This window comes from Trachurus trachurus (genome assembly GCF_905171665.1).
Source record: "Trachurus trachurus genome assembly, chromosome: 22".
NCBI classification, from domain to species: Eukaryota; Metazoa; Chordata; class Actinopteri; order Carangiformes; family Carangidae; genus Trachurus; species Trachurus trachurus.
Window position 1 is genome coordinate 18,674,023 of NC_139907.1, and position 26,004 is coordinate 18,700,026.

Consider the following 26,004-nt stretch of genomic DNA (forward strand, 5'->3'; position numbering starts at 1 on the left):
AAAGTATGCCACAAAACATTGAGCGGAGCTTGTTTGTAGTATTTTATACCGATAACTTAGCAACGTTAGCCTCCTCGGTGGTCTCTTCATTGATGGTTTGAGCAGCATCTTTTTGTTGCCTGCTCCGTGCATACATAACCCAGAAACCCTGAGAGGTGGGTGGGTGCAGAGAAGCGCGGCGTCTGCAGCATAATTAAAACATGGCGGACTCTGAGGAATTTAGACTTAAACGTTTGAAGGTAAGAAATATAAAACACAATGTGTTATTACAGCAACAAGCGAGCAGCGAGCTAACTTATCAGCTGCTCCAACTAGATAATGAAACATTTAGTAGATGTGGGTCAGTTTCCAGGCTGGGTGTGCATAGTGAAGCTAACCCTAGCTCGCTAGCTCACAACCCAGTAGCTTCCAGCGCTGATGCACGAAACCTACTACGCTAAACTCAATTTAACAGCCCGACAATTTGATAATTGGCAGATGAACACAACCAACACAGGGTGACACCGGGCTTATGGTCTCAAAGTGTGCAAGAGTATCTGTGCAGCAGTGCAACGTGGGTCTTCTTGCAGCCGACTCCTGCTTCCTCGCAGCCCTGTGCATCGAGGTGGGCTCCTGCGAACAATGAAAAAAGTGGATATTTAATGAAGTGAAGAGTTGCAAGATGATTTTTTAAATGCTATGCAACGTGCATTTCTCTGTTACCATACTCCAGTTGAGTTTGTGCGTCTGTCCAAAACATCACAACACTGTATGGTCAGATTTAAAGAGGGGTTTGGGGGGTGGGTGATGCCCCCATCACCCAATTGGCCACCACGAGGCCTGTAGGCTTTATAATCTGAAAATCAAGGAATAATAACAACAATAGTGAGGCTTGTACACCTTGTTCCACAAAACACTGACCTAAAGAGGTTACGGAAAAGGAAAGTACTGGTGGCAGGCTTGGATGATAGTTGTGTTGGTGGTGTCATCATTGTGTTATTCTGTACTGTGATCTACTGTATCAAGATGATGGGGGGGGCAGTCGGTTTTCTTGCCAGTTGTGGGGGATTATAGGTTTGTTGCTGGAGGCACAACAGACTTGTCATCTGTTGTGGGTGAGGATGGAGCTGCAGAGTGTCCAGTAGTTTTCATTTTTACATGTCATTGCAAGAAAATCACAGGTGTAAGTAATATCATTAATGATGGCTGTATTCCACTTAAACAGAGAGGCATCGTTAGTGTTATTAGTTTCACCTGTGCTTTTTCTGACGGACAAAGATCTAAACAATATAACAACTGAGGTACGACTTCATGTGTTAGTGTGTGTTTTTCAGTGCCTAACCACTGTGTGAACACACAGTTGTACAAACAGCTTCCCCTCTGTGCAGCTCAGGTTAGTGACAAACTGTTGACTGATGTGATGTTTGGTGCAGATTTGTGGAGAATTTCAAACAGAGTAGGAACAGGAAGTAATATTAAGAACTTAAACATACAGAAGTAATGAGTTACTACTGGTGTGTAATAACAGTAGAAGTACAGTAATGTTCAAATCAATTTCTCTTTTTTAGAGGCTGATTTAGACAAATAAGTTGTACAGTTTTGTATGGAGGACAAATCTCTCAGGGTTTGTGTAGATATTGACAACTGAAAACAAAAAGTATTTCGTGCAGATGGCTATATTTGATATTTGATGTATATTTATATCTCTGTAGACAAAACTCCCAACAGGATCCTGACTTGGGTAAAAGTAAATCCATGGATGATCAGGAATTGCATCACACATCTATGATTATCAATACAAATTTACAGCAGTTTATTGTAAACATAAAGAAAGAAATTTAGTCTTTGAAAATGGAAGAATCTTGGTTTTCCTTTAAAAGAAAGTTAATGGTGTTTGCGTACAGAAAGGACCGGCACAGAAGGATCTACTATATGTGTGCAATAATGCAAATAAATTACCATAATCGACATTTGTTTTTTGATTTTTGAAGAACAAAACATAGATCCATAGAAACTGAAACTGACAAATGTGTGTATTCAGGTGAAGTTTGATAATCATTTGCAACTTAAGTGCATGAAAGTGTTGTCCATGAAAATGATAAACAAACCCTTTCTCTTCTTTACCCTAGCACGAGGAGCGCCTCTCCAGAGTGTTTGATGAAGTGATGGGTTTGGGAGACTTTGCTGAGTCGTCGAGGGGCTCTGCCACCTCCTCCAGGAGCGGAGGTCAGGACGACACAAAAGGAGCAGATGAAACATCAGGACAAGAGGAAAACCAACAGGTAGAAGAAGAGGACAGCAACGGCAGCAGACAGGAAGAAAAGATGGACGAGGGGGCGGGAGAGTCGTCCTTTCCTCGCATTTCTTCGCCGTCCTCTAGCCGACCCTCCTCCTTCAGCATGAGAACCAATGAGGGAGGGGGAGGTGGAAGTGGCGGGGCTGCATTTGATAACGCACTGGATGGCCTTCCTATGTACGGACCTGAAGAAGAAGAAGAAGAAGAAGAAGAAGAAGAAGACGACGAGGAAGAAGAAGATGAAGACTGGCACTTTGCCCTGCCATTAGGCTCCCTGGAGGATGTCGATGTGAGTAAGGCAAAAGGCAAAAGAAGCCAAACAGAGGAGGGGAATGTGAATCAAGGCGATCCGTTTGCCCGTGAGCCCCGGGTTGAAGACGAGGAGCAGGAGAGGGAAGGTAGCGTTGAATCTGCCAACACCTCGCACTCCTCCCAGGACCCCACGCCTGACAACAGCAGAGGTACGACTGCATACACACCAGGATCTAGACAGTTTTAATGGACGAGGTTGATCACAAATGCCATGTTTTGTATCTTCATAGGTCCCTGATCTACCAAAACAGTTGGTGTATGAACATTCATTTAAGGGGCAGTCCTCCCACTTTACACATCAAGCTCAGTCAACTCACCACTGAGAGTAGTGGTCAGCCTGTTACACTGTGTTGTGGCTGAGGGGAGAGACGGTTAAAGCTGAGGAAATAACTCTGATAATCTTATGTAATGTTATTTTCCATAGTAGAGTTCACAATAATGTTCAGTCAGCATGAGGTGGGACATTTCATTGCTCCTCACTTTCTCTCTGAGTGGTCATTTTAAAGTGTATATTATACAACTGTGTACAACTTTTCCAGCAGGCTTCAACTACTTACCATTGAAAGTAAAGCTCATTGAATTCAGTATTGCAAAGTACAAGTCACAGAATTTACTTTTTCTTTGACATATTTTGAAATTGTTTTCTCAGCACATAATGAAACAGTTTGAGTGTAATGTGAAAATGGTAACCTTGTATGTTCTCTTTATTTTCTAAAATCTGTTACCAAAGTGTGACTTGCAGACTTATATTATAAGAGGTCAGATGGGTAGGAATACATGTGAATTGAACACCCTTAAAATAAAATGTGAGCTAAATACACTAAACACATATTCCTAGTAAGTGTGCCCTCAACATGTTTATAACAACGTATTTACAACGTATCTATCATTTCATGGCCTGTATGGTGGCCTGTGCAGACGATGTGTAAATGCTTAATACAGTAAAAATCAACACTTCATCTAAGTGTGTACTATTAAAAACATGATTTTGTTTTCTCCTGTTTTGTCAGATGGCGGGAACTTGAGCCAGGCAGAGGAAACTGAGGACAGCCAGCAGGGAGAGGTGGGAAGAGTAAAGTAACTGCTTTTAAAGTCCTTGTCAAATCTTCGGTGATGCATCATGAATGTTCTTATTATTTCAGAGGTCGGAAGTAGCTCCAATGGAGGACAGTAATCCCCCAATGTCTCCTAGCATCAATATCAAAGACGAGCCTATTGATGAGGGCTACGACGCTGCTTTACTGCCTCAGAGCTCCATCAGACAGATTAAAGAGGAGCTAGAGCACCAGGAGGTAGGTGTGGGGAGAGAGGATGTCGTCAGTAAACATCACTGGTTTAGGCTGAGAAACAATTATGATGCGTTGCATGAGCATATTGATTTCCATTTTTGTTCACATGTTAATTGGTCAGTTGGGTCAACTTGACCCAGAGATTCAGCCTCTCATTTATTTTCCATGCATCCCAGAAAAAAACAAAGACAGTCGAATATAGTAGATGTATTCACATCATACATGATACAAAACTGACTCCTCAGCTCCACTATAATTGTCTCTGTTCTGGTTGAATCTGAGTGTGACACAGACATGAAAAGAATATCAAAATATTTGTTAACCAGTTTCTAAGAGGTGTGCAAGTGAAAGGAACATTCGACCATATATAGAAACATTTGTCCATTTGCAAAATTTGTTGAAGGTTTGTTCACACCAAATGATTTATAAACAAAAACAGCCATTGTCAGTCATCGCATCACTGTTATGGTCAAATAAAAAATTGAGCACAGTAGATCAGTAAATTTTACTTTTTAATGTGATCTGTTTGTTATGTTTGATCATTTCAGGAGGAGCTAAGAATCAGCTCTGTCTACTCTGTAGGAGGAGCAAACACCTTTGCATCGCCTGCTGGTAAGTTAATGAGCTAATGTTTTTTCTTCACTCTGACATGTTTTCTCCCCTTTAATAATACAGCTGCTGTTTTGTCGTGGTCAGTTATCCAATGGTTAAAGATCCTTTGCAGAGCTGTGTGGGTTTGTAGTGTACACCCCATGTAATGCAATAAGACAGTACAGTGGAAACCGCTTATAGGGATCACGGATATAGTGATCAACCGCTTATATGAATCAAAAGGCTTGGGACAGAATCATTTCTTTACAAATGCTATAATTCATTTATGGTAAAAATCCTCTTATAGTGTTCATTTTCTGCCATTTTATGAATGAAAACATGTGCAAAAACCATTTTAAAACTATGTGTACAGTATTTTATTTCTTACTCCCATGATTCCTTGCCGTACGTCTGCTTCTGCCTCTAGCTAACATAAAGAGTCGACACCGGGCAGCAAGCGCACAAATCATGGCTCGAAAAAGGAAGTCATTTTCTCTTGATGAAAAACGTAGTCTCCTCAAGGCTTACGACAAATTCCCAAAAACGAGCCAACGAGATGCTGCAGCGAAGCTTGGCATTCCTCAGGCTACCTTGTGTAGTCTACTCAAACAACGAGAGACAGTCATGGCTGCTAACAAGGGAGAAAGAAAACGACTGCGCCTGGGAAAAGCACCTGTGGTTGAAGCCGCCCTGGTTAAGTGGATTGATAATGCCCGGTCTCGCAACGCCCCGCTGAGCGGACCCTTGGTCAAGGAGAAGGCCGAGGCGTTGGCAGCCAGCCTTGGGGTGGACGGTTTCAAAGTTTCTGCCGGCTGGTTTCAGCGATTTAAAAAGAGGGAGAACATTGTGTTTAAGAAGCTGCACGTGGAGGCTGCTGAGGCTGGCACTGTGATACGCGATGAATGGCTTGAGCAACAGTGGGTAACGATGAGTCAAGATTACAGCGAAGAAAACATCTGGAATGCCGATGAGACTGGGATTTATTTTCGGGCACTACCTGATGGCACCCCGACTTTCAAATCTGACAATAAAAGACGCGGGAAAAGGTCAAAAGACAGGATTACAGCCTTGTTCGCCTGCTCTGCCGCCGGAGAAAGGAAGGAACTTTTTGTCATTGGAAAAAGTCACAGCCCCCGCTGCTTCAAAAACGTGCATACACTGCCTGTCCGTTACGCAGCTAACTCTTCTGCGTGGATGACTGGGGATCTCTTTGTGGAGTGGTTGAAGGACTGGGATCGCAAATTGGGCCAAGAGAGGAAGAGGATTCTGCTGCTTGTGGACAACTGTGCAGCCCATAACGTGAAAAAATCAACACTGAGAAACATCCGACTCGAGTTTCTGCCAAAGAACAAGACCTCCATTCTCCAGCCCTGTGGCCAAGGCATCATCAGAACAACCAAAGCTTACTTTCGCAAAGAGGTGGTCCGCTCCATACTGCGTCAAATTGATGAGGGGAACAGAGCTACTGCTGCAGACATCGCAAAGAAAATCAGCCTCTTGGATGCTACTCTGATGCTACGGGGTGCCTGGGCTGATGTGGAGGCCTCCACAATTAGAAATGGCTGGAGGAAAGGAGGTCTGGTCACGTCACCGGAGGAGGAACAAACAACTGTTGATCCACCTGCTGAGATCAGCACTGACGAGTTTGAGCAGTGGATTGTAAGTGATGACAGCACTCCGGTGTCAGAGCCCGTCACGAATGAAGACATCATCTCGGAGGTACGAGAGCGCTTTGGTGCGGGTGCCAATGCTGCACACAGCGAGAAGGAGGAGGAGGATGATGAAGAAGAGGAGACCGTTGTCCCATCCAGAGCTGAGATGAGGAATGCAGTTCGCATTTTAAAGACTGGTCTCCTGCATGTTGGTTTCAAAAACTTTGACCTTTTACATCGTTTTGAAAAAGAAGTGAACCTGGTGTTGGACAAAACTCTGATCCAGGGACCCATGGATACATTTGTGGATTGACTTTTAATGCGGCGCAGCAGAGCCGCAACACAAAACGGAAATAGCTTAAATTTTCTTGATGCAGTTGTTATCTTCTATGTTGTTGTTCTATGAAACAGTTTGTGTCAAAACTTTATTTTCAAAACGATGCACCACCGGAGAGCGGTTACGTACTTGATTGCACTACCGACCTTATTATCCTTGTAAACCGCACAAATAATTTCAGTTATTGTTTTATGTATTGTGTAAATCCTGATCCAAGAATCTGTGAATAAATGTGTGATTCCAGCAGCACAACACAGAGCCGACGGACAAAATAGGTTACAGTTATGTCTGTGCACTGGGCAGTAATTAAACTTGCATGGTGCATCTCGAAAGGAGCATTTGAAACGACTGTGTTTGAAACCTTAAATAAAATTCAGTAAATGCTGAAGCTGTCTGTCTCGTTCCATTTTTCTCATTGAAAAACAATAAAAATGGCATGTAGATGATGATCTGCATAAAAATGAAGTGAAATAACAAAAAATCAGTTATAGTAATCAACTGCTTATAGTGATCACATTGTCTCAGTCTAGACCCATGTGATCACAAAAGCGGTTTCCACTGTAGTAGGTACTTTGATTGATTTGACTGGCCAGACCACAGTGATCTCTCAGTTCATCAAACACCAAAGAACACTTGGTTTACCCCGCCTTCAGCTCAGCACTTAAAGTTTAATCGTCTTTAGAATAAAAATTGCTCTGAGAAAACATTATTTGGCTCTGTATGGTGATGGGGTGGGGTTGGGGTTGGAACACAAACATTTTTGAGATCTTCCAAGTGGAACCAAAACCAAAAAGAAAATGTGAAAAATAGCACAGGTGTGTGGACAAGAAAATAATTTGGTATCAGAATTGTGAATTTATCACATTATCATTATGACTTGTCTTCACCAACTCTCTCCTCTTATCCTCTCAAGTGCCAGCAACAATCGCGGCTCCCCCTCAAGCGACCATTTTTATCCCAGGAAGAGGTGCTGTCCTTCAAGCTATGGCCTCACTTCCACTCAGACCTCCAGTTCCAGTCCCCAGTTCAGTCCCGGCGATGGCACCAGGAGCCCTGCGCCCGCCTCAGCCCCCTGTTCCTGGTAGCGTTCGGTGCAGTGGCTGCTCGAAGGTAAGACTCATTACAGACATGTGCATTGTTGATGGAAAACTCAGGTCGTCAGAAATTATAATGATAAATGTGACAGGAAGATGGTGATGTATTTTTGTAAGCCCTTGTCATTTTGTCATTTTGTCATTTTGGGTTTCATGGTTCTGTGAATGATTCCAGGTTCTGCTGAAAGGCCAAACAGCTTTCCAAAGAAAAGGTTCAACTCAGCTCTTCTGCTCCACCGTCTGCCTGACTGGACATCTGCCTCCAGTCCCGAAGAACAGATCCTGTTTCCAGTGTAACAGGTACATCTTTGTTTTCTCTCAACATCAGCATGGACTTCATGTCGGGGTTTCATTTTGCCATGGGCCCAATCAAACTACTGTATACTGGTACTTTGCTTATTAAAGGTGCATGACAATAATCATGTTGTTGTTTTCACTTGTGCTACAGGGTTGCCCGTCTCTTGGCAGGTAACCCTATGGCTCTTAGTCAAAAGTAAAACTACGTTTGTTTAAGAGTGTGACGCGGTGAGACATTTTCACCTCATTAAGAACAAGAACAGTTTGATTGTTTGACAGTTTTTGTACCGAATGTTATATAATACCATACAAAAGGGGCTCTGCTACAAATATTTTAATTGCCAAATAGTTTGTGACAAATTAGTTACTGAGAAATACACACAGCCCATGTTCATGTGTCAAAAACTGCTTTCACAGACATGAGCAATCTGAATGACAGGCACACGGACAGAATATGGACAAGAATATATTATAACAGTCATCCACATGACTCAAAAAATGGTTTCTTACTGATTTATTGTCCATGTAATAAACTTGAATGTGTATTTGTGCATGAATGCTTATTACAAATTAAAACATCTGTCAATTGAAATTAGGTTTTAAACCTTTTCCTTGTTTTCCATTTTGTCTGGTCTGACCTCTTCATCTGTGACCATCCTGTTTTTGTTTTGTTTTTTACAACTGTATTTATTCTTTGTACCTTTTGCTTTGCAGAGAGATCATTCAGCCCAGAGACATGATCACAATCCCAGCAGAAGATAATACCTACATGCACTTTTGTGGCCAGTTCTGCTTGTCGGTCTTTAGACACAAGAAGAAAACCACTGATAAGATTCCTGACAAATGGCCCGACAAACGACAGGAGAGGAAGCCTGACAAACTGCCTGAGAAACCAGTGGAGCGAACGGCTGAGAAACCCTTTTGCAGTGTCTGCAGAGTTACTAATAGGGTACGGTATAAAAAAGTACTAGCAACAAAATTTGGTCAAGTCAGGTTTTTCGTCTTCTCATTCTTTGTCTTGTCCTTGTGTTTCAACGGGATCCTCTCTACAGCAGATTGAACATGAGGTCACACATCAAGGTCGCCTGCACAGACTCTGTAGTGATGCTTGTTTTGTGACGTGGCGCAAGATGCGTCAGTTAGCCATGAACTGCTGCGAAGGCTGCGGACTGTACTGTAATAGCCACTCCTGTCAGACGCTCACGATTGAAAGATCTCAGCTCAACTTCTGTGGTCCAACCTGCATTGGGACCTACAAACAGGTACAGGAAAATCAAATCTAACAACATGTTTGGTTCCTTTTCGATGTTTAACCCAACCCCCCCAGTATTCATGACAGGGCTGTGTAAATGTAACATTTTCACATCAGTGGCTTCATAAGGGAATTCGAGGTAACTTAAAATTTTAAAAATTGTTTTCATGCAGACCTGCAGAAAGACGGCCGAGTGTCCCTGCTGTCACAAGATGGCAGTAGTGTCCGGCACCATCATGGAACGAGACCAAAGGGGAAAAATTCAACTGTACTGTTCACCTTCTTGTATGGAGCTCAGTCGGCCCCCTCGACATAATCTCACTGGTGGGACAAACTGCAGGCACACACAGCTGGGTTGTCAACATGTGTAACATTGTTCCTCTGCCAAAGATGTAGAAGGAATGATTATTAGTTATTTATCAGTTTACATCAGTCAGTTTGTTTATTTCTCTGCCTTTTGTCTCTTTTTTTCCCTTTTACTCTTCTTAGGTACTGCATTCCCATGCTCCCTGTGCAAAGCGTTAGCTGTTCCTCAGTATCATCTGGCCATGGTGGATGGCACCATTCGTAACTTCTGCTCCTATGAGTGTGTTACCATATTCAGGGTAAAGGCACCAGTAGCAAACTATCTTTGTGCATCCAACAAAACCTGTCGATGGAGCAGCTGTTGGATTAAACCTAGCCTTTTCTGGCAGATTTCACAAATCGCTTGTGTTTCTCTTCATTGTGTTTATAGAAATCTGGGCATCCACCTCAGCCAGACCTGATTAATGGGACATCGTCTCTCAGGGACTCCGTCAAACCAGGGCCTTCTGTCGGAGCCAGCTCAGTTCCCCCCATCCCTCAGGACTACCCCTCTTCAGTCCCCTACCAAGGCCACCATCTAAGTCATACCTCAGTGCCCCCACTGGTGCCTCCCTGCCCAGCCATGTCTTCCCCCTCTGTCCCAGGGCAGGCCCAGGCCAGAGCCCCCCCTGGTCAGCCCCAGAAACCAACTGAGGACGGGCACAGTGATGCCTCCAAACTGACCTGCCATCAGTGCAGCAAACAGTTTGACACCAAGCCGCTGCTATTCAGCCAACAAGTAAGAAGCACAGGCCACATGTATGAGTGTGTGTGTGTGTGTGTGTGTGTGTGTGTGTGTGTATATCTATACACTATAACTTTGTTAAAGCTATTAGCAGGACCTGAGAGTTACACAAGGTGATGATGATACTAATGATCACTTCTTATCGCAGGGTCGTATTTCGATGTTCTGCAGTAAAATGTGCTGTGAGCACTATAAAAACCAGAAAAATGTCCTCGCAGCGTGTGAGTTCTGTAAACTGGAGAAAATCCACTACGACACCATCAGCTACAACCAACAAGACCTGAACTTCTGTAGTGAAAGTGAGTAAGCATGGCTGCTCCCTCTGATCCTCCCTTCCCTATTGTTTTCAGGTATTTCAGTGACTCTGTGGACCTGAGGTTGTATATATGTGTCAAAAAATTACAGAATGCTAAATGACCTTGTGAACAGTCATCATGAAAAGGTTCAAAATGATAATAATAATAATTGTTAAAGGAATAGTTCACCAAAAAATTAAATTCTTATATGAGAGTCAATAGCACCCAACACAAAAAGGTCCATAAAACTACACAAAAATCCTGTAATATTCCTCCTTACTGCTCGTCCGCTGTAATCCAAGTGTCCTAAAGGGATATAGTCCAGAGTTTACTCGAAACAACGTCATTTAGGACATTTTTACAGCCTAAACAGTCCTGTATTGAATGTGCCTGGGCCACGCTCTCACGTTCAGGCGATGCATGCGGACGTGACCGGACTTGCCTAAATGACGTCGTTTCGACCTTTTTGTGTCGGGCGCTATTGATAAGGATTTCGTTAGACTACGAACCGCCCTCCTGGGTCTCCAGATGCACTTTGAGGAATAAAAAAACTAGTATTCATCAGCATGAGGGTGAGTCAATAATGACTGAATTTCATTTTTTGGTGAACTATTCCTTTAACATAGCTTCAAATGCCAAGACAGATATATATGTTTATAGCAAGCCAATATAAATGATATAAAATGTCACCCATCCTGTGTTCCAGGCTGTAAACTGCTCTTAAAAAATGACCTGACCTCTCGTAACAAGGACCACCCCTGGCGTCCCTGCACCTACTGCGCTGGCGTCAGCCAGAAGATGCTGCACAGCCACTACGGGGGCCGGATGGAGGAGTTCTGTCGACCCCACTGCATGTCCCAGTACACTGTCCTCTACTACGGGGTAAAGGCAATGGATGCAGCAGTAGATTGTATTACACCAGTCTAAAGAAGCATCTATGTTCAGAGTATTTCTCCATCTTGTCTCTTAACGCCTGTCATTTCTTCCCTCCCTCTTCCTCTCTGCTCCAGATGGCGAGATGTGACAGCTGTAGGAAACAGGGCTACATGACCGAAAAGCTGCAGTGTTTGGGTTCAGTCCGTAACTTTTGCGACCTGCCCTGCCTTCTACAGTACTGTTACCTGCACTTTGAGACAAGCCAGCACATCAGCAGTAATGGTACTGGAACAGTCCCTGAGACACCATATGGTAAATTGTGTCACGTTAGTGTTACATGACCTTGCTCAGTGTTAACAGCCAACAATCTCATACAAGCTAAAGTAGCAGTGGAATCAGTGGAAATGTGATTTGGCAATGTTCCCGTCACAGTGTGGAAATTATTGAGCAGCAAGAACACATTCAGCAGCTTTTCAGGTTCAAAAGTCTCACACATTTTTATATGTGGCCTTGGATGTTAAAGTTATCAGGTCCGATCCCTCCTTCTCTCTTCTTCCAGCTCCAACGCAGCCCCATCATTTGTCCAAGATGAATCCTGTCATAGCTGACGTCGTCTCATTGGCCAGCGGTTCTGCCACTCAGCCCTATGTGTCAGCAGACACTGCTCTGACTGGTGAGTTCATGGACGTTTTCAAACCTCAGCTTTGATTCTCTTGTTTCTGAGTCACTCATTCCTGGTCGAGGTAAAATATAATGACGGTGATCGACAGATATTGGAGTCATATCAGTCATAGTACAGTTAATTGTTGATGGAGTTAGGATATTCACCAAAAGCTGTTATATTTTTTTCTCTCTTGCAGGAGCACTTCCAACTTCCAACATTGATGGCAAGAACCTTGACCATGTACGTACTTTGTGTGTGTTAAAGTCGGTTTGATTCACCTTAGACGTAATACAGGTCTTGCCTCAATAATTTTAACTGCGGACAAGACAATAGCTGGACCCAAAAGTTGAGAAATAAGAAACTAATTTGCAACATAATTTATGATGAAGAATCAGATCAACCTTTTATTATTTTTAATCTCTGTGTCCAGGCAAGTACTCAGACCGACGCCATGCGGGGGCCTGCGTCCCGCCGGCGTCAAATGAAGAACAAGTCGGTTCTGTGTCGACCCTTCACCATGGACCAAGAAAGCATGTGCCAGCTGCCCACTCCCTCAGCAGGTAACTCCCAAAACACACCTGAACAGGTTCTGGTTGTTCAAAGTCAGTACACCTTGTTCACACAGACACATCAAACGCTTGACTTGATTTACTCACAGTGGACTCAGGAGGTGTCAGACCACTTCTTTTTGTGCCAGACTGCCAAATTTCCAACTGTGTAAATGTGAATGTTGCTGACTGACTGATGAGTTTCCGCCCCTTAAGGGACTTTTATTTTCTATTTAAAAGAAGCACCTTGTGAAAAATCAAGGCACTTTTTGGACAAACCTTTTCTTCTTGCTGTGCTGACCACATGACTTTGCTTCTGATCATTTTAAAAGCACAGCACAGTCGTTGTCTTGTCTGTTTGGTGATTTTAAAATCAGCGTGGGTCATTGTAATGATCTTAGGTCCTGTTGACTCTGGAGCAGTTTTTTCTCAAGGATCATTTTTTATGTGGCTGCGTTCATCTTAAATCCTCAGTCCACTTTCCTTGAGAAGACCCCATGTAGTACAATGCTGCCACCACCATGTGTCATCAATGTGATGGTATTATCCAGGTGATGTGCAGAGCTTGAGATGGTGTTTGAAGTCCTGTTACATTTTGTCTCATTGAACCAGAGAATTAAGAAAAACTATGATATGGTTAGATTTTTTCCTTTGAGAAAAATGAGAAGAGCCAGTTCAAATTATAAATGTATTATCATCCAAGCAAAAACAACTTTTGCACTGTGTAATATATTATTGAGCATGTCTGAATTTTTATACTGTTTTTAAACTGGGCTAATGTAAATTTGATCTGATTAGTATCAAGCAGCAGACCTTTCAGTCAAAAAACACAATTCACATTTAAATCATGAGAAGATTGTTTGGAAAACAATAACTGATATCAGTCATCAGTGTTGTTTCCCACAGTATGCATTAATGTAGTATATACTAGTGTGTATATATTGTACTATAATCTTATTATAGTCTTATCTCCCACATTCTGATATTTGATAACTACTTAGTTTGTCTAGTTCTTATGAAAGTAGCCTTGATCCTCCAGACTGTGGCTTGGGTCCTTTGCTAAAATGAAGTTTGTTTGTGTGGCAGTGGCACCTTTTTGACAAGGTAACACAACATACTTATATTAAGACACAAAGACACATGGGCACAATCCTCGTGTAGTTGTCACAAACCAAACCTGCATCTATTTAATTCATTCATACTTTTGGTTAATTCAATTATTTGTTGCTCACAACTAGCTGTTTCAATAATTGCACCAGCTCTGCTAGATAGCCCTTCACAACCCTCACGACCATCCGCTGAAGCATCCACATCTCCACCGCCGTCACCGGAGCCTCAGGGGGACGTTCACCCGTTCAACGGCGTGCCGGCACGCCTCTCCGGACGACATTTCTTGGGCAAGAGGGACGCCGACTCCGACTGCAAGGTCTGCTCGCACTTCAAGAGGAAGAGGGTGGAGGAAGAGGAGGAGCAGAAAAAGAAGCAGAAGATGGAGGAGGAGGAGGCGCGGGAGAAGGAGAAAGAGGAGGAGGAGGCGGAGGAAAAAGAGGAGGATGAAGAGGAGAAGGAGAAAGAAAAAGAGGAGGAGATGGAAAAAGAGGAGGAGGAGAAGGAACAAGAGGAGGAGGAGAAGGAGAAGGAAAAAGAGGAGGAGGAGGAGGAGGAGAAGGAAAAAGAGGAGGAGGGGGAGAAGGAGGAGAAAACAGAAGAGCATCATGACGAGGATGGTGAGGAGAAGGATCAGCAGCACTCTGACACTAAAGACTGTGAGAAAAGCTGTGCAGCCGCGAGGAGGCAAACTTGTTATTACTGTAAGACGTGTTCGGGAGAGCCCAGCCTCTGTCCTGTGCCCTGCTTTGAGCTCTACCACACCAGACTGATCTACAAAACAGCCCCGGAGCTGGAAGCACAAGGTGAGCCTTCTGAATAATAAGCTCATGCTCTAAACTTAAAGCATTAACTACAAGTAGAGAAGTGTCTGTGTGCACCACAGTTGTTTCCAGTGTTAAAACTGTATTTCATGTGTGTGTAAAGTACCAACTCCAACTATATTGAAGATATTACAGACAGAATAACAACAGCTATCTAGTGACATGATCCGTTGAAGTCTGTGCTGTATCCAAGTCAATTTCACTGACTTCTTAAGAGGGTCGAGTTTGTCACCCGAGTTTCTCTCTCCACAGCCTCCTGATCTGCTGACACAAGAAGTCGTCTTCTACCCCCCCCCCTGGACAACGATTAACAAGCTAAAGGGTTAACTGCTTTTGTTTACACCTATGCTACTTCAGTGACCTTAACCTTATCTTTATTTTGTCATCGTCTCTTTATGTTGAACCTAAAACGTTACGACGGTTTGTTTTCAGTTGTTACGTGAATGTGTACTTGGAAACTGGTAGTGCTATGAAACATTTTTGAAGGGTGGTTCTGTGTTTTTTTTTTTTTGACAAACAAGTGATGGCAGTATTTATGACAGGCTCTGCACACCATTTTCTCATGGCTGTCTGTATCCCCTTCCCATTAAAGGTATTTATTTTGTATTGTACTAGATGGTCCGTAAGACAAGGAGAGTCTAAACAAACACTTTGACCAGCAGACAGTACTGTAATATGTAAGAGAACGGAGTTCCTCTTATGTGTCACAATACATAAAAAATGCCATAAAAGTTGAAACCACGGTGCTTTTGTCAAGTGTCCCCTAAAACCCATGAATCAAAAAACCCAGTGGTGTGTTGTTTAGTAAATTACCTCAGGAAATTGACTGTATGGCACACACAGGTAGGTTTTGCAAATAAATGTTAATGTCACTGCAGGAGGACTCGTGCCATACAGTCTGTGGCCTGGCTTTTATGTTTGAGGTCACTTGTGCCAAGCTGCTTCCCCAGATACAGACCACAGGATTTGTTTTCCACTAACATGGTGTATGAGGAGATTTTATTGTCCACATTATGTTCAAAATCAAAACCAACAAAAAAAAACATATATATAGATAAGATGTAATAAACCAATTTTTTTTATGTGTTTGGGAAATGGCTCCTAAACTAATGGCAAACGGCAGCAAGCTGATTTGCTTCACAGTGAAATGCAGGATTCATGTGGCTGGATCCAGGCAACGGTGCCAATTATGTGCTATTACTTTGAGTGTAATACTTGAGTACTGAGACGGTGTTCGATGATTCCTTGTTCCATTGAAATTCCCTTTAAGACCAGGTTTCATTTTCAACTGAGTTTCCTGTAGGTCTCTCTGTGTCCACTTTTTTTTTTTAAGAAATGGCGAGTGACTAGATAAATGTGGCTGAATGGTCACAATATCAACAGCACAATCATGGTTAATTATTAATTAAACTAAATTAAGTTGATATTGTAAAGCCAATACAGTGGCACCAAATCCAAGACAAATCAACAGATGTTGTAGCGATTAATTATTTCAATGTTATGAAGTTAATTTTGACATAATATGGCAACTACCATGGTTCAGAGGGAACCACATAGAGGATGATGGTTTAAGACAACATCTGTCCAGACATTTTCCCAGAAAGCAGCATCTACTGCAGGGTTTAAAAAAAACAAAACACAAATGTAAATCTCAGTTGAAAAACAGTGTTAACTGCCATAATGACCAGAGGATGACTTGATGCACTGGGAGACAGAGCTGTGTAGTTTTTGTAAACAATAAAGCTGGTTAAGAATGATCTGTGTTCATCTGTCAGTGGCTGAGAATCATGAGCTGAATCAGGAAAACAACATTTGTCTGGATGGTGAGCTGTCTTGTCCTGTTACACTAGATTTTATATGAATGTGTGAAAGTTTATGGTTGAATTCCTCTGTACCTCACTACTGATGCAGTCATGTGAACCAAGGCTGAGCTCAGTTCATCCATCTGCTGTCAAAGAGAGTCACCTCTGGCTTGTTTGATGTCAGAGTTGAACATGAGTTGATTGCAGCCCTGTATTACATCTTTGATGTTTTGTTTTTATAACCAACTTACTTTTTTTTTTGTTTAACTTCTCAACTGTATGGGCATGTTTCTTTTTTACATTGTATTTTTGTTTGTTTGTTTTGTTTTCTTTAGTTTTTTTTTCCAAAGAACTTTCCTAACACTTTGAATGGGTTCTTGTTCTGTTAATTGAAAAAAAAACAAAAAAAAAAAACATGTCAATAAATTGAATTTGAGGGAAAAAATGAATTTGGAGCAATTTATGTCTCACATTGCACCTGCCATATTTCTCATACAAATATCCATTGTTGAGCACTGCACAAAAATGAGCATAGGTATTAATGAATATAAAGATCATATTATATGTTGGTTAAACTAAAAGTACAAAACAAGCGAATAAGGAGTGTTGATGCAAAACTAATTAAATGCATCAATCTTACTGTCACTGGTAACAGGTGTATTCATACGACTGGATAATAACCGGATGTGTTTTCAATAAATGGGTCATTTGAAAACTCCACGTAGAAAGGTGGAACCAGTGATGGGACAGGATGAAGCATTATAAGTGTTGTACATAGCAGTGGTTTGGAAAGGAGTCACACTTTCAAGGTTTTCAAAAAATAGCATCATCTGCTGGCCATGTCTGGACATTACATCTCCATAGATGGACAGAATAACTTTTTTTTTTCTTTAGTTTATTTCAAACCAGACCACAATAGACACAATTCCACAAGACCGCCAACAACCAGATAAAACAAACAACAGACACCAACATACCAATACAGCAACAGCACAGCTAGAAACAACAACCCCTGGCCTGAAAAGAGGATGGACGAAGCATAGCTTTTAAATTTCCATCCCTTAAGGTTGGAGTCGGGTTATGAATTATGAGACATGACTGGCTCTGGGGACAGTGAAGTTTGGGATCACTTTTAGGGAAGGGGAAGGTTTTATTTCCTGCAGAATCCACTTTAAAGCCTCAGCATCAGCAACACTAGTCTCTGACAGACTTATCCATGTGTGTGAAGATTTGTTCACCCTATGGCAGATGTGAGCAGCAGATGTTGATGAAATCATCCAACTGTCCCGTCAAAAATGGCTGTAGGTTATGTCGACTTCATCAGTATTTTCAACCACAGTCTCATTTGTAAAGGCTTTTCTTTCTTAATATATTTAGATCAGTTCTACTGCATGATGATGTTGATGTATAATTTGTAGATCCTTAAAATAAATACCTTGGTCCATGCTAAATATGAATGAATTCATGATTGCATTTTTAAACTGGAAGCGTCTTGACTAAGCAACAATGTAAAACAACATGCACAAGTCTACATCAACATTTAATGGGTTCATCCCCGGCCCATGTCCCATCCCTTTCTCAAAGTTTTGCCCCTGAACAAATAAACAAAGCAGCAGCCAGACAAGTGAAAATATTTCCTTTTTGTATTTAAAAAAAAAAAAAAAGGAAAAAAAATAATAGTACACTTGCCCTTCAATGTTTTATAGCCAAATTAACTTACGTAACCCTTTTTTTGGTCCTTTATCATAGTTTTAATTCAACAACAATAATCTAAGATCATAATTGACAGTACCCATCTTCCCCAGATTCTGTAGTCATAGCTACTCCCAAAGCAACATTAACCATCCGAATGTATTGTATAATTGGATTTACAGTAACTACACTTCATGTTTAGCCCACTCCTTAGACCCCTTTTCTTTTTTCCACTTTTTCCCCACCTTTTTTTCACTGTGTAAGTAACATGTGCCATTTGCTATGTTTTTTCATTTGTTTTGTAAAAATAGTTTCAATTTAATACCTGAGTTACTTGTGTCTTACTGTATCTGTTTCATGTATATTTATATTACTTCCCCTCTATCACTTCTCTCTCTCTCCCTCCTCCAGCTCTGCCCTCAGTTTCCTCTTCAGCAGGAGAGGAGAACGTGAGGGTGGTGATGGTCCCGGTCCCAGTCCCAGTCTTCATCCCAGTGCCTATGAACATGTACTCACAGCACACACCTTTTCCAGTGACTATACCCCTGCCTGTACGTCCCTTTACATTACATTACACATCATATACAATTCTAATGATTGAAAGCCCTTGTATTATATATGTGAAGCAGCAAATGAGATGTCAAAGCTTTTCCTCCTTTTACTTCTCCAGGTACCAGTGCCTGTGTTGGTACCATCACAGAATAAGGACATGAAAGATGCATCTGTCCAATCAGAGCCTTTGACTGTGAACACAGATGAGCCTGTTCCCAGAGCAGGTGGGGGCTTGAGGGATATTTTTTGCCACAACTACATTGCAAGAACGCGAAAATTTACAACAACAAAAATTAAGATAAAATGAAATAGTCCTTTAATAGTCCGTTTAATAACCACATAGTGGCAGCGCTACATTATCAAAGTACACGGAAATAGTGAAATTGAAAATAAATGATTGATAATAATGACATAGTATGGTAATGATATGTATTCTGTTATTATTGTGTGTCTACTACAGACCAGAGAAGTTCTTTAAGAGAAGTCACAAGGTCAAAAGCTGCTGCTTCCATTACTCATGAAGATGAGGGCCCTCAACAATCAGTTCACGCCAACCTGCCTTCCACTGCGAGTTCAGACATGAGCACAGAGTCTGTCGAGCCTCAGCTCAATGCCCAACTGAGCAGCAGCACGACGTCCAGCAACCCACCTACTACCAGTGCTGAGCATCAGCCCCCCTCCTCTCCAATGATGGACCTGGAGACGGACTTACCCCCTGGTGAGATGTTATGAAACGTAAAGTCATGGTTAAGAACAGATAGGTTGAGAAAACGGATGACAGTCATTACCAAAGGTGTGTTTTGTGTGTGTTTCTGCAGAATCACTGGGACAGAAGCCGCCTCCTCCACAGAGAGGAGTAAAGAGACCCAGAGATGGTGCCTACGGCCGCAAACGGGTATGAATCCTTATGGGTCAACAGTTTCTGGATGATGTCATAATATAAATTTTATCTGCATTTGATTTAACCTTCTTTTTCTTTCTTTTACAAAATAATATTGTGGAGCACTTTTCAAAAATGTTGTTATAAAGTGCTTAGTAGGTAAAGTCAACCTACATGTCTACATCCACAAAGGACCACAACATTTACTGGATCTCCCCATAAAGTGCAGTGTTCATTGGTATTTCTGTTTGTCCAGGGTCGCAGGCGAATGGTCTCGTCAGAGCGCAGTGCCGTGGTGACTCCCACCTCCTCTAAACTCAACCACCTGTATGGAGTCAAGGCCTGGAAGAGCTGGGTGCAGCAGCGCAACAAACAGCCACAAGAATGTGAGCGTCACTTTGTTCTGCTTTTCTCCGATCTATTCATCGTTTTTATTTACTGGTACTGGTTGTATTTTTCATTCTTTCTATCTGTAGCCATTCTAGTGGATATTAAAGAAGACATCCTGCAGTGCAACTCTGCTGAGCTGAGCTTTGCTCTGTCTCACTTCATCAGAGAAGTGAGACGGCCCAATGGAGAGACCTACAGCCCGGACAGTATCTTCTACCTCTGTCTGGGGATACAACAGGTTCTTACACACACACAAACATACTCACTCACTCTCATCAATGGCTTACATCTTAACTTTACTGTTATTGACTCATTTTTTCTGTCTCCTCGTTGGACAGTATCTGTTCATGCAGGGACGAATAGAGAACATCTTCACTGACGAGCTCTACAGTCAATTTGCCACTGAGATAACTGGGATGCTGCAACTCTGGAGGCCTAAATTACTACCTAGTGGTACGATCACTGACACAGTCGAACCCTATTATTCAGACTATTTGTGTTACTATATTTACTATTCAGGATTTCCGGGGCTTACAGCCCGCAACTTCTTTGTTTTGTTTCACCCTCAAAGGAAGCTGTTTAAACCCTCTGTTAGATAAAGTTATCAACCAGCTGAAGAACATAGTGTGACATTTAGCTCTTATTTTTCTCATCTTTACCTTGCTTCCTCTTTCCTCCGACAGGTGTGGTTGTGTCCTCTCGTGTTGAGGAATCCTACCTGTGGGAGTGTAAGCAGCTGGGCGCCTACTCCCCCATAGTGTTGCTCAACACGCTGCTCTTCTTCTGCACCAAAACCTTCCACCTCGCGACATTGGCACAGCACCAAAGTCTCTCATTTGTCAACTTCACGCGACGCTTCAAAACCTGCAGCCGAACCGGCAAAGTCCTCTACCTCCATTACCAGAGAAGCCGCTCTGCTACGCCCAGCCAGGAGGACACAGGTAAGAGGGGTGGGGTGGGGTGGGTGGGGTGGGGTGGGGTGGGCGGGACAATAAAATTATAAAAAACACATTTACAAATTGAGTCCCTCTCTCAAAAATCACTATATCTGGAAATATTGAATATTTTTTTGTTGTTTCTAGAGCGACTCAGAAAAAGAGACAGCAGAGCAGAGAATGAGGGAGACATGGAGATGCTGGAAAACGTCACCAACCCTCTGCACTGTCCTGTCAGACTCTACGAGTTCTACCTCTCTAGATGGTGAGACACGACGAGTCACTGACAAACTAAACACTATTCACACTATTCACTCCAGTGATGAACACCTGACATTCATCCTTTCTGTGCTCTCCAACAGCCCAGAGTCGGTGAAGGAGAGGACTGATGTGTTTTACCTCCAGCCTGAGCGGAACGTGCACACACACAGGTCAGAGTCAGTCCTCTAACATTAAAGAGCTCCAGACATGACAGTACGTTGTCTGCAGCACTGCAATAAAAGCCCTGTTCAGATGAAAAAGGTTTCTATCCACTGGAAAACTAGAGGACTTTAAATTTGAAACCTTTACAGGCCCCTCTCCACTACTGCAGCCAAGTCACTGCAGGGAATCAATATCTGTTTGTTAGTCAAAACAGTTTCAGTGCACCACAAACTGAGCACGCCGGTGGTATTTATCACTACAATTACAAGTCCTATCAAATCCTGTCACCTGCTGTGCTGCTCTGCTGCTGTGGCCCATCCGCTTCAAGGTTCAACCAGTGTCTGCAGGCCTCAGTTGTAACAAGTTGTTATTTGAGTGACTGTTTGAACCAGTCAGACTGTTCTCCTCTGACCTCTGGTATTTTGGCCCAGGGAACTACAGCTCACAGGATATTTTCATCTTAAACCCTAGAGACGTCTGTGCATTAAAACCCCAGTGGATCAGCAGTTTCTGAAATTCTCAGACCAGCATAAATGTATGCATGCATAAATGTTTAAAAGCTTCAAATTCTAAATAAAATGAAATGGTAAACTGGTACAATTTTGAATCATTTGTCATGTTCGTAATATTACAAAAGGGGTGTACTGTTTTGTTGTCAGCTGTATACCAAGTGGATGATTATGAAGTACTGTCAGCATAACTACTGTCTTCTTTTTAGTCTTAAAAAAATATTTTCTTCTGTGTCACTAGGAGCTGTGCACATGCAGAAAGTCTTTACGTTGCCAAATGTTGATTTCTCTGACTTTTCCTCTCTCTGTTTCTGACCCCTACAGTTCACACTGGTTCACTGCTCAGCCATTAGAGGGAGCCACTCTACAGAGCATGCTCACCCGCATCCTGGCCGTCAGAGAGGTCCAGCGGGAGCAGGAAGCTGCCCAGCGTCAGGCCTCAGTCAACAGCTCACAGTGATACAAAGCCTGTCTGTCCCTGTACCTGAAACACTCACAGTGAAATTAAACTGTACATATACGCACATCAGTCATGCCAGACTGAGGCTGACAGCTCGGTTAAAACAAGGCGAACACATGTGGAGCCGAGATGCAATGAAATGACCACCATGTCTCAAAGAACTGAGACTGTGGGAAAATTGTATTTAGTTACCTCAGTGGCCATCCCCTGCTCTCATGCAGTGAGGGAAATATGTATTCAATACATCTACATATTTCCATTGCATCTACTAAATTTGGAGTTGCAAGAGTTGCCAGTTCTTTGGTTGTGTAGTTTTATTGAGTTCATAACAACATCATGTCCAAATTTTATATGAACAGGTCCATTAGAAATATGCTGAATTCAATAATTGCTCATGTGTTGAGTGCTTATTACCCCCACTGTAAATGCACAATGAGTTTACAAACATCTGTTACTGTTGAATATTGAAAAGGGAGTGTTAATGAGTTCATTTATGCAGCATTTATGACATGTGGTGGGTTACTTTATTACCAGTAATGGTCAAACCTAAACCTGCCAGGTGTCAGACAATATTAGAGTAGTATTAGCTCCTTGTTGCATCTGCAGTTGCATCACATAAAGAGTATTGACTGCTATAAAGTTTTAAGGCTGATATTTTAGGACTGAAAAAAAACCACCCAAATCTAAAAGACTAAAATGTCAACAGGTGTTATTCAGTCACGATGGCATATTATTGTGTACCTGCATAAAACTAGATGAAAGTGAAGCACTTCCTGCAGAGATCCATCGCAATTTTGGATGTAGTTTGAAAAATCTGCATCAAATTCATCACATCAGAGATGGATAACATCTGACATTTGATTAAAAGCCAAAATATATTATCTAATATGTTGTTAAACCAATATATACATATATCACTATATTCTTAAATCAGTATATATCAGAGTCACAGTGCCTCATCTTTTGTTTTTGTTTTTTTAAAGAAAAAGTTTCCTTTTATTTTATATTCTTCATTCTATGTGGCCTTATTTCCTTCTCAAAAAACATGCTCTTCTCCCGCTGTCTTTCACTGTGAACGTTCATTGTTGTTTACCCTTTTTTCCCTCTGGAGTTTCCTCCAATCTACTTATTCCCTCTGGCAGTAATGTATGTAAACCATTAAGTATGTACTTCCTCTTTCATTGCCTTTTATGTCTCTTTCTTCAGTGCCATTATTCCCTCCTGTGGGACATTTTTCTCTCGTTTTGTTTTGCTTTTTTTTTCCTCCGGAAATCCAGTCTGGAGATTTGAAAAAGCAGCACACACCTCAAAGTACTTTTCCGAACTACAATCCAGACCCTCGAGGTTTCCTCTGTTATAACTAATGGTCTGCATGTTTTATGGTGTAGTATGTTTTACATTGAGAATATATACAGTAAAAATGAAGTGTTATGACAATGTGCCTAACATATTTACCACTTTCATTTGTACACAGGGAGTCCCAGTGGCTCACTCCGCAGACAGAAACATTTTGTGATGAAGCCAAAAACATTGTGAGATATTTAACTCAAACACGTCTGGACAAGATGAACTTTCAGGCCTTTACATAGTGAAATGTCCATGACACATTGGTGACTGCCCTCTCATAGTGTTTTGGGTTGTATCTTGGATTTTCTGAAAACAAAAAACTTCATGTTCATGTTGCTGGTTGACCGGAAACTAAAATATCTAAGACGTATATTACTATGTTGAGATTTCACAAAAATGTTACTGTTTGTTCTTTTTTGTGATAATAAAGTCACATTTGTCATTTTGTATATTTTGTTTTGAAGGCCAGTGTGCCTTTATACATTAACTCCAGGAAGTATACAGACCCCTTCAGCTTCTTCAAATGTTGTGATGTTGCAAACACTTTGCTCTGACACTTGAATTTTATCCCAGGCGTCTCCAATTTCTCTTGATGCCCTCTGAGCTTTTCCTACACATTGATTAGATTCCACCTGTGGTCAGTCCAACTCATGACATGATTTGGAGAGACACACACCTGTCTACTGGAGGTTACAGAGTTCAGTCTCACTGCTGAGCTCCAGAGACCATGCGTCCTGACGCTGTCCTGTCTGAGCCCCGCAGGCGGTTCGTTTGGCCTCGTGTCTTGTGTTTGCTCTGATGTCCGTTGTCAGCTGTGAGACCTCAGGTGAGTTGGCAGCAGCTGGGCAAAACTGAAACTGAAATACTTATGTCAATGTGATATTATAGTTTTCTCTTTTGATTACTTTGAAAAAAAATTCTTTAAGTGTAGACTGGTGGTGGTGGTGGGCGGGGGGTTCAAATGATTTTCACATAAGGATGCAACAACGCAAATCTCTCTAGTGCTCCATGAGAACGTTTCAACCTTCACAATCTTGACTGCTGTAAGCCTTAAGCATCATCCTGACAGAGAGTTGTGGAAATGGTACTGGATCTCTTCAAACAGCAAATTGTACTGCGCAGTCACTATCTGAACATTATCACTGCTGTCTCCTAGAGGTGGATTAAAGATTGTTCAGTAAGACGAGGCCCAGAGACAGTACTGTTTGATCGTCACACACAAAATGCTATATTGCCAACGAGTATTGGAAGTTCTTATTCCTTCTTTTCCTTGGTTGCAAGATAGAGGATTTATATTAAAAACCTGATGGAAATGAGATGTAATATTGAGGATGTAAAGTTTGTGCGTTTCTGAAACATTGATTTATAAAACGTGTAAAGTTTATTTTTGTGTGTGTTTTTTCTTCAATTTCAAATCTAGTTTTTTTCTGTTGTCCTCTGCTCTGTTGAGGTAAGATCGAATATGAAAAATCATTATTCCATGGACTAAATGATTCAATGATCATCAAAGATTTGATTACAAAACTACAAAAAACATATTTGTCCTCATTAATACATTGCAAGGTCCAAAATACAGATATTTTATATTAAAAAAAAAATGCTGTTAGTTGTATGCAATGATAATGAACGTAGGTGTTTTCCTGTTGGTTAAGCAGAGGACAGTAGATCAGGATATTGGACATTATCAGATATGTTGCCTTCACATGACAGGCTTCCACTGCTGATTTTGCATAAACAGATAAAATGATAATTTAATCGTCATATGTATATTGTGATCAGAATATGTTGCTCACTTTAAGGTTATATTGGTTATTGGAGTTGCTTGGCACCAATTATCATAATGTAATAATTGTTATTTGGGGTTGGGGGTTGGGGATCAAACTCTGGGATCTCCAACAAGCACGTGGCAGGACCTACAGTATAGCTATGGCCTGGGTAAAACACACTTTAACACACACACATGCACCAACTGAAGTATGGCATGGTTGTGACAGGTTTTTATTGAGTGTTCATATCGATACTGGAATAGTCCCTCAATTGATTTGTGTGCTAGAGTGTCATGTTTTGTCTGCGTTCACTGTTGACCAAGATGACGAAGCTATACTGCTGGACACACAGGTGGGTGGGAAACTTTTAGCTGTAGGCTACTTGTTATTGTTGCACTTATATTATAAAACCAATATCGTCCCTCTATCGTGTTCGGCAATAGGTTTGCAGTGTCTTATATCGTATTGGTTGCTAAATGTTACCACCTCATTTGGTGTATTTGTCTTGTTCTATTGCTTCCAGTTATAGGTGTTATTTGATAACATCGGTCCATCCCTGATTCTTCCACTTCTTGTCATTGTCGTTGACCAATCTGTCTCTGTGTCACATCCTAGGTACCTTACCATAGTACCTCAACAGTATTGCAATGGCAATTGGCAACATCTTCCCTACAAAGGAAAAAGGCAGTTACTTCATTTTTTATAATCATTTTTCTGCCAAGTCATCAGGACAGGTGGTTTGAT

General features: G+C 41.7%; 1 protein-coding gene across 1 annotated transcript; it reads left to right on the forward strand.

Annotated features, from left to right (window-relative positions):
* Positions 1 to 172: 172 nt before the first annotated feature.
* Positions 173 to 22,147, forward strand: LOC311005245 (zinc finger MYM-type protein 4-like; the record flags this gene model as incomplete). The annotated part of the gene is made up of 31 exons (XM_083997601.1): positions 173 to 239; positions 2,109 to 2,736; positions 3,598 to 3,650; positions 3,730 to 3,879; positions 4,425 to 4,488; positions 7,370 to 7,566; positions 7,726 to 7,850; positions 8,562 to 8,796; positions 8,903 to 9,109; positions 9,273 to 9,423; positions 9,589 to 9,704; positions 9,836 to 10,183; positions 10,338 to 10,488; positions 11,192 to 11,367; positions 11,496 to 11,673; positions 11,921 to 12,034; positions 12,222 to 12,265; positions 12,456 to 12,585; positions 13,833 to 14,047; positions 17,535 to 17,607; positions 18,410 to 18,549; positions 18,669 to 18,774; positions 19,011 to 19,268; positions 19,369 to 19,445; positions 19,687 to 19,816; positions 19,907 to 20,058; positions 20,159 to 20,273; positions 20,504 to 20,761; positions 20,903 to 21,020; positions 21,118 to 21,186; positions 22,012 to 22,147. The coding sequence occupies exons 1-31, from the start codon at positions 201 to 203 to the stop codon at positions 22,145 to 22,147; spliced, it is 4,953 nt and encodes a 1,650-aa protein (XP_083853727.1). The 5' UTR covers positions 173 to 200.
* Between the last annotated feature and the right edge of the window lie 3,857 nt (positions 22,148 to 26,004).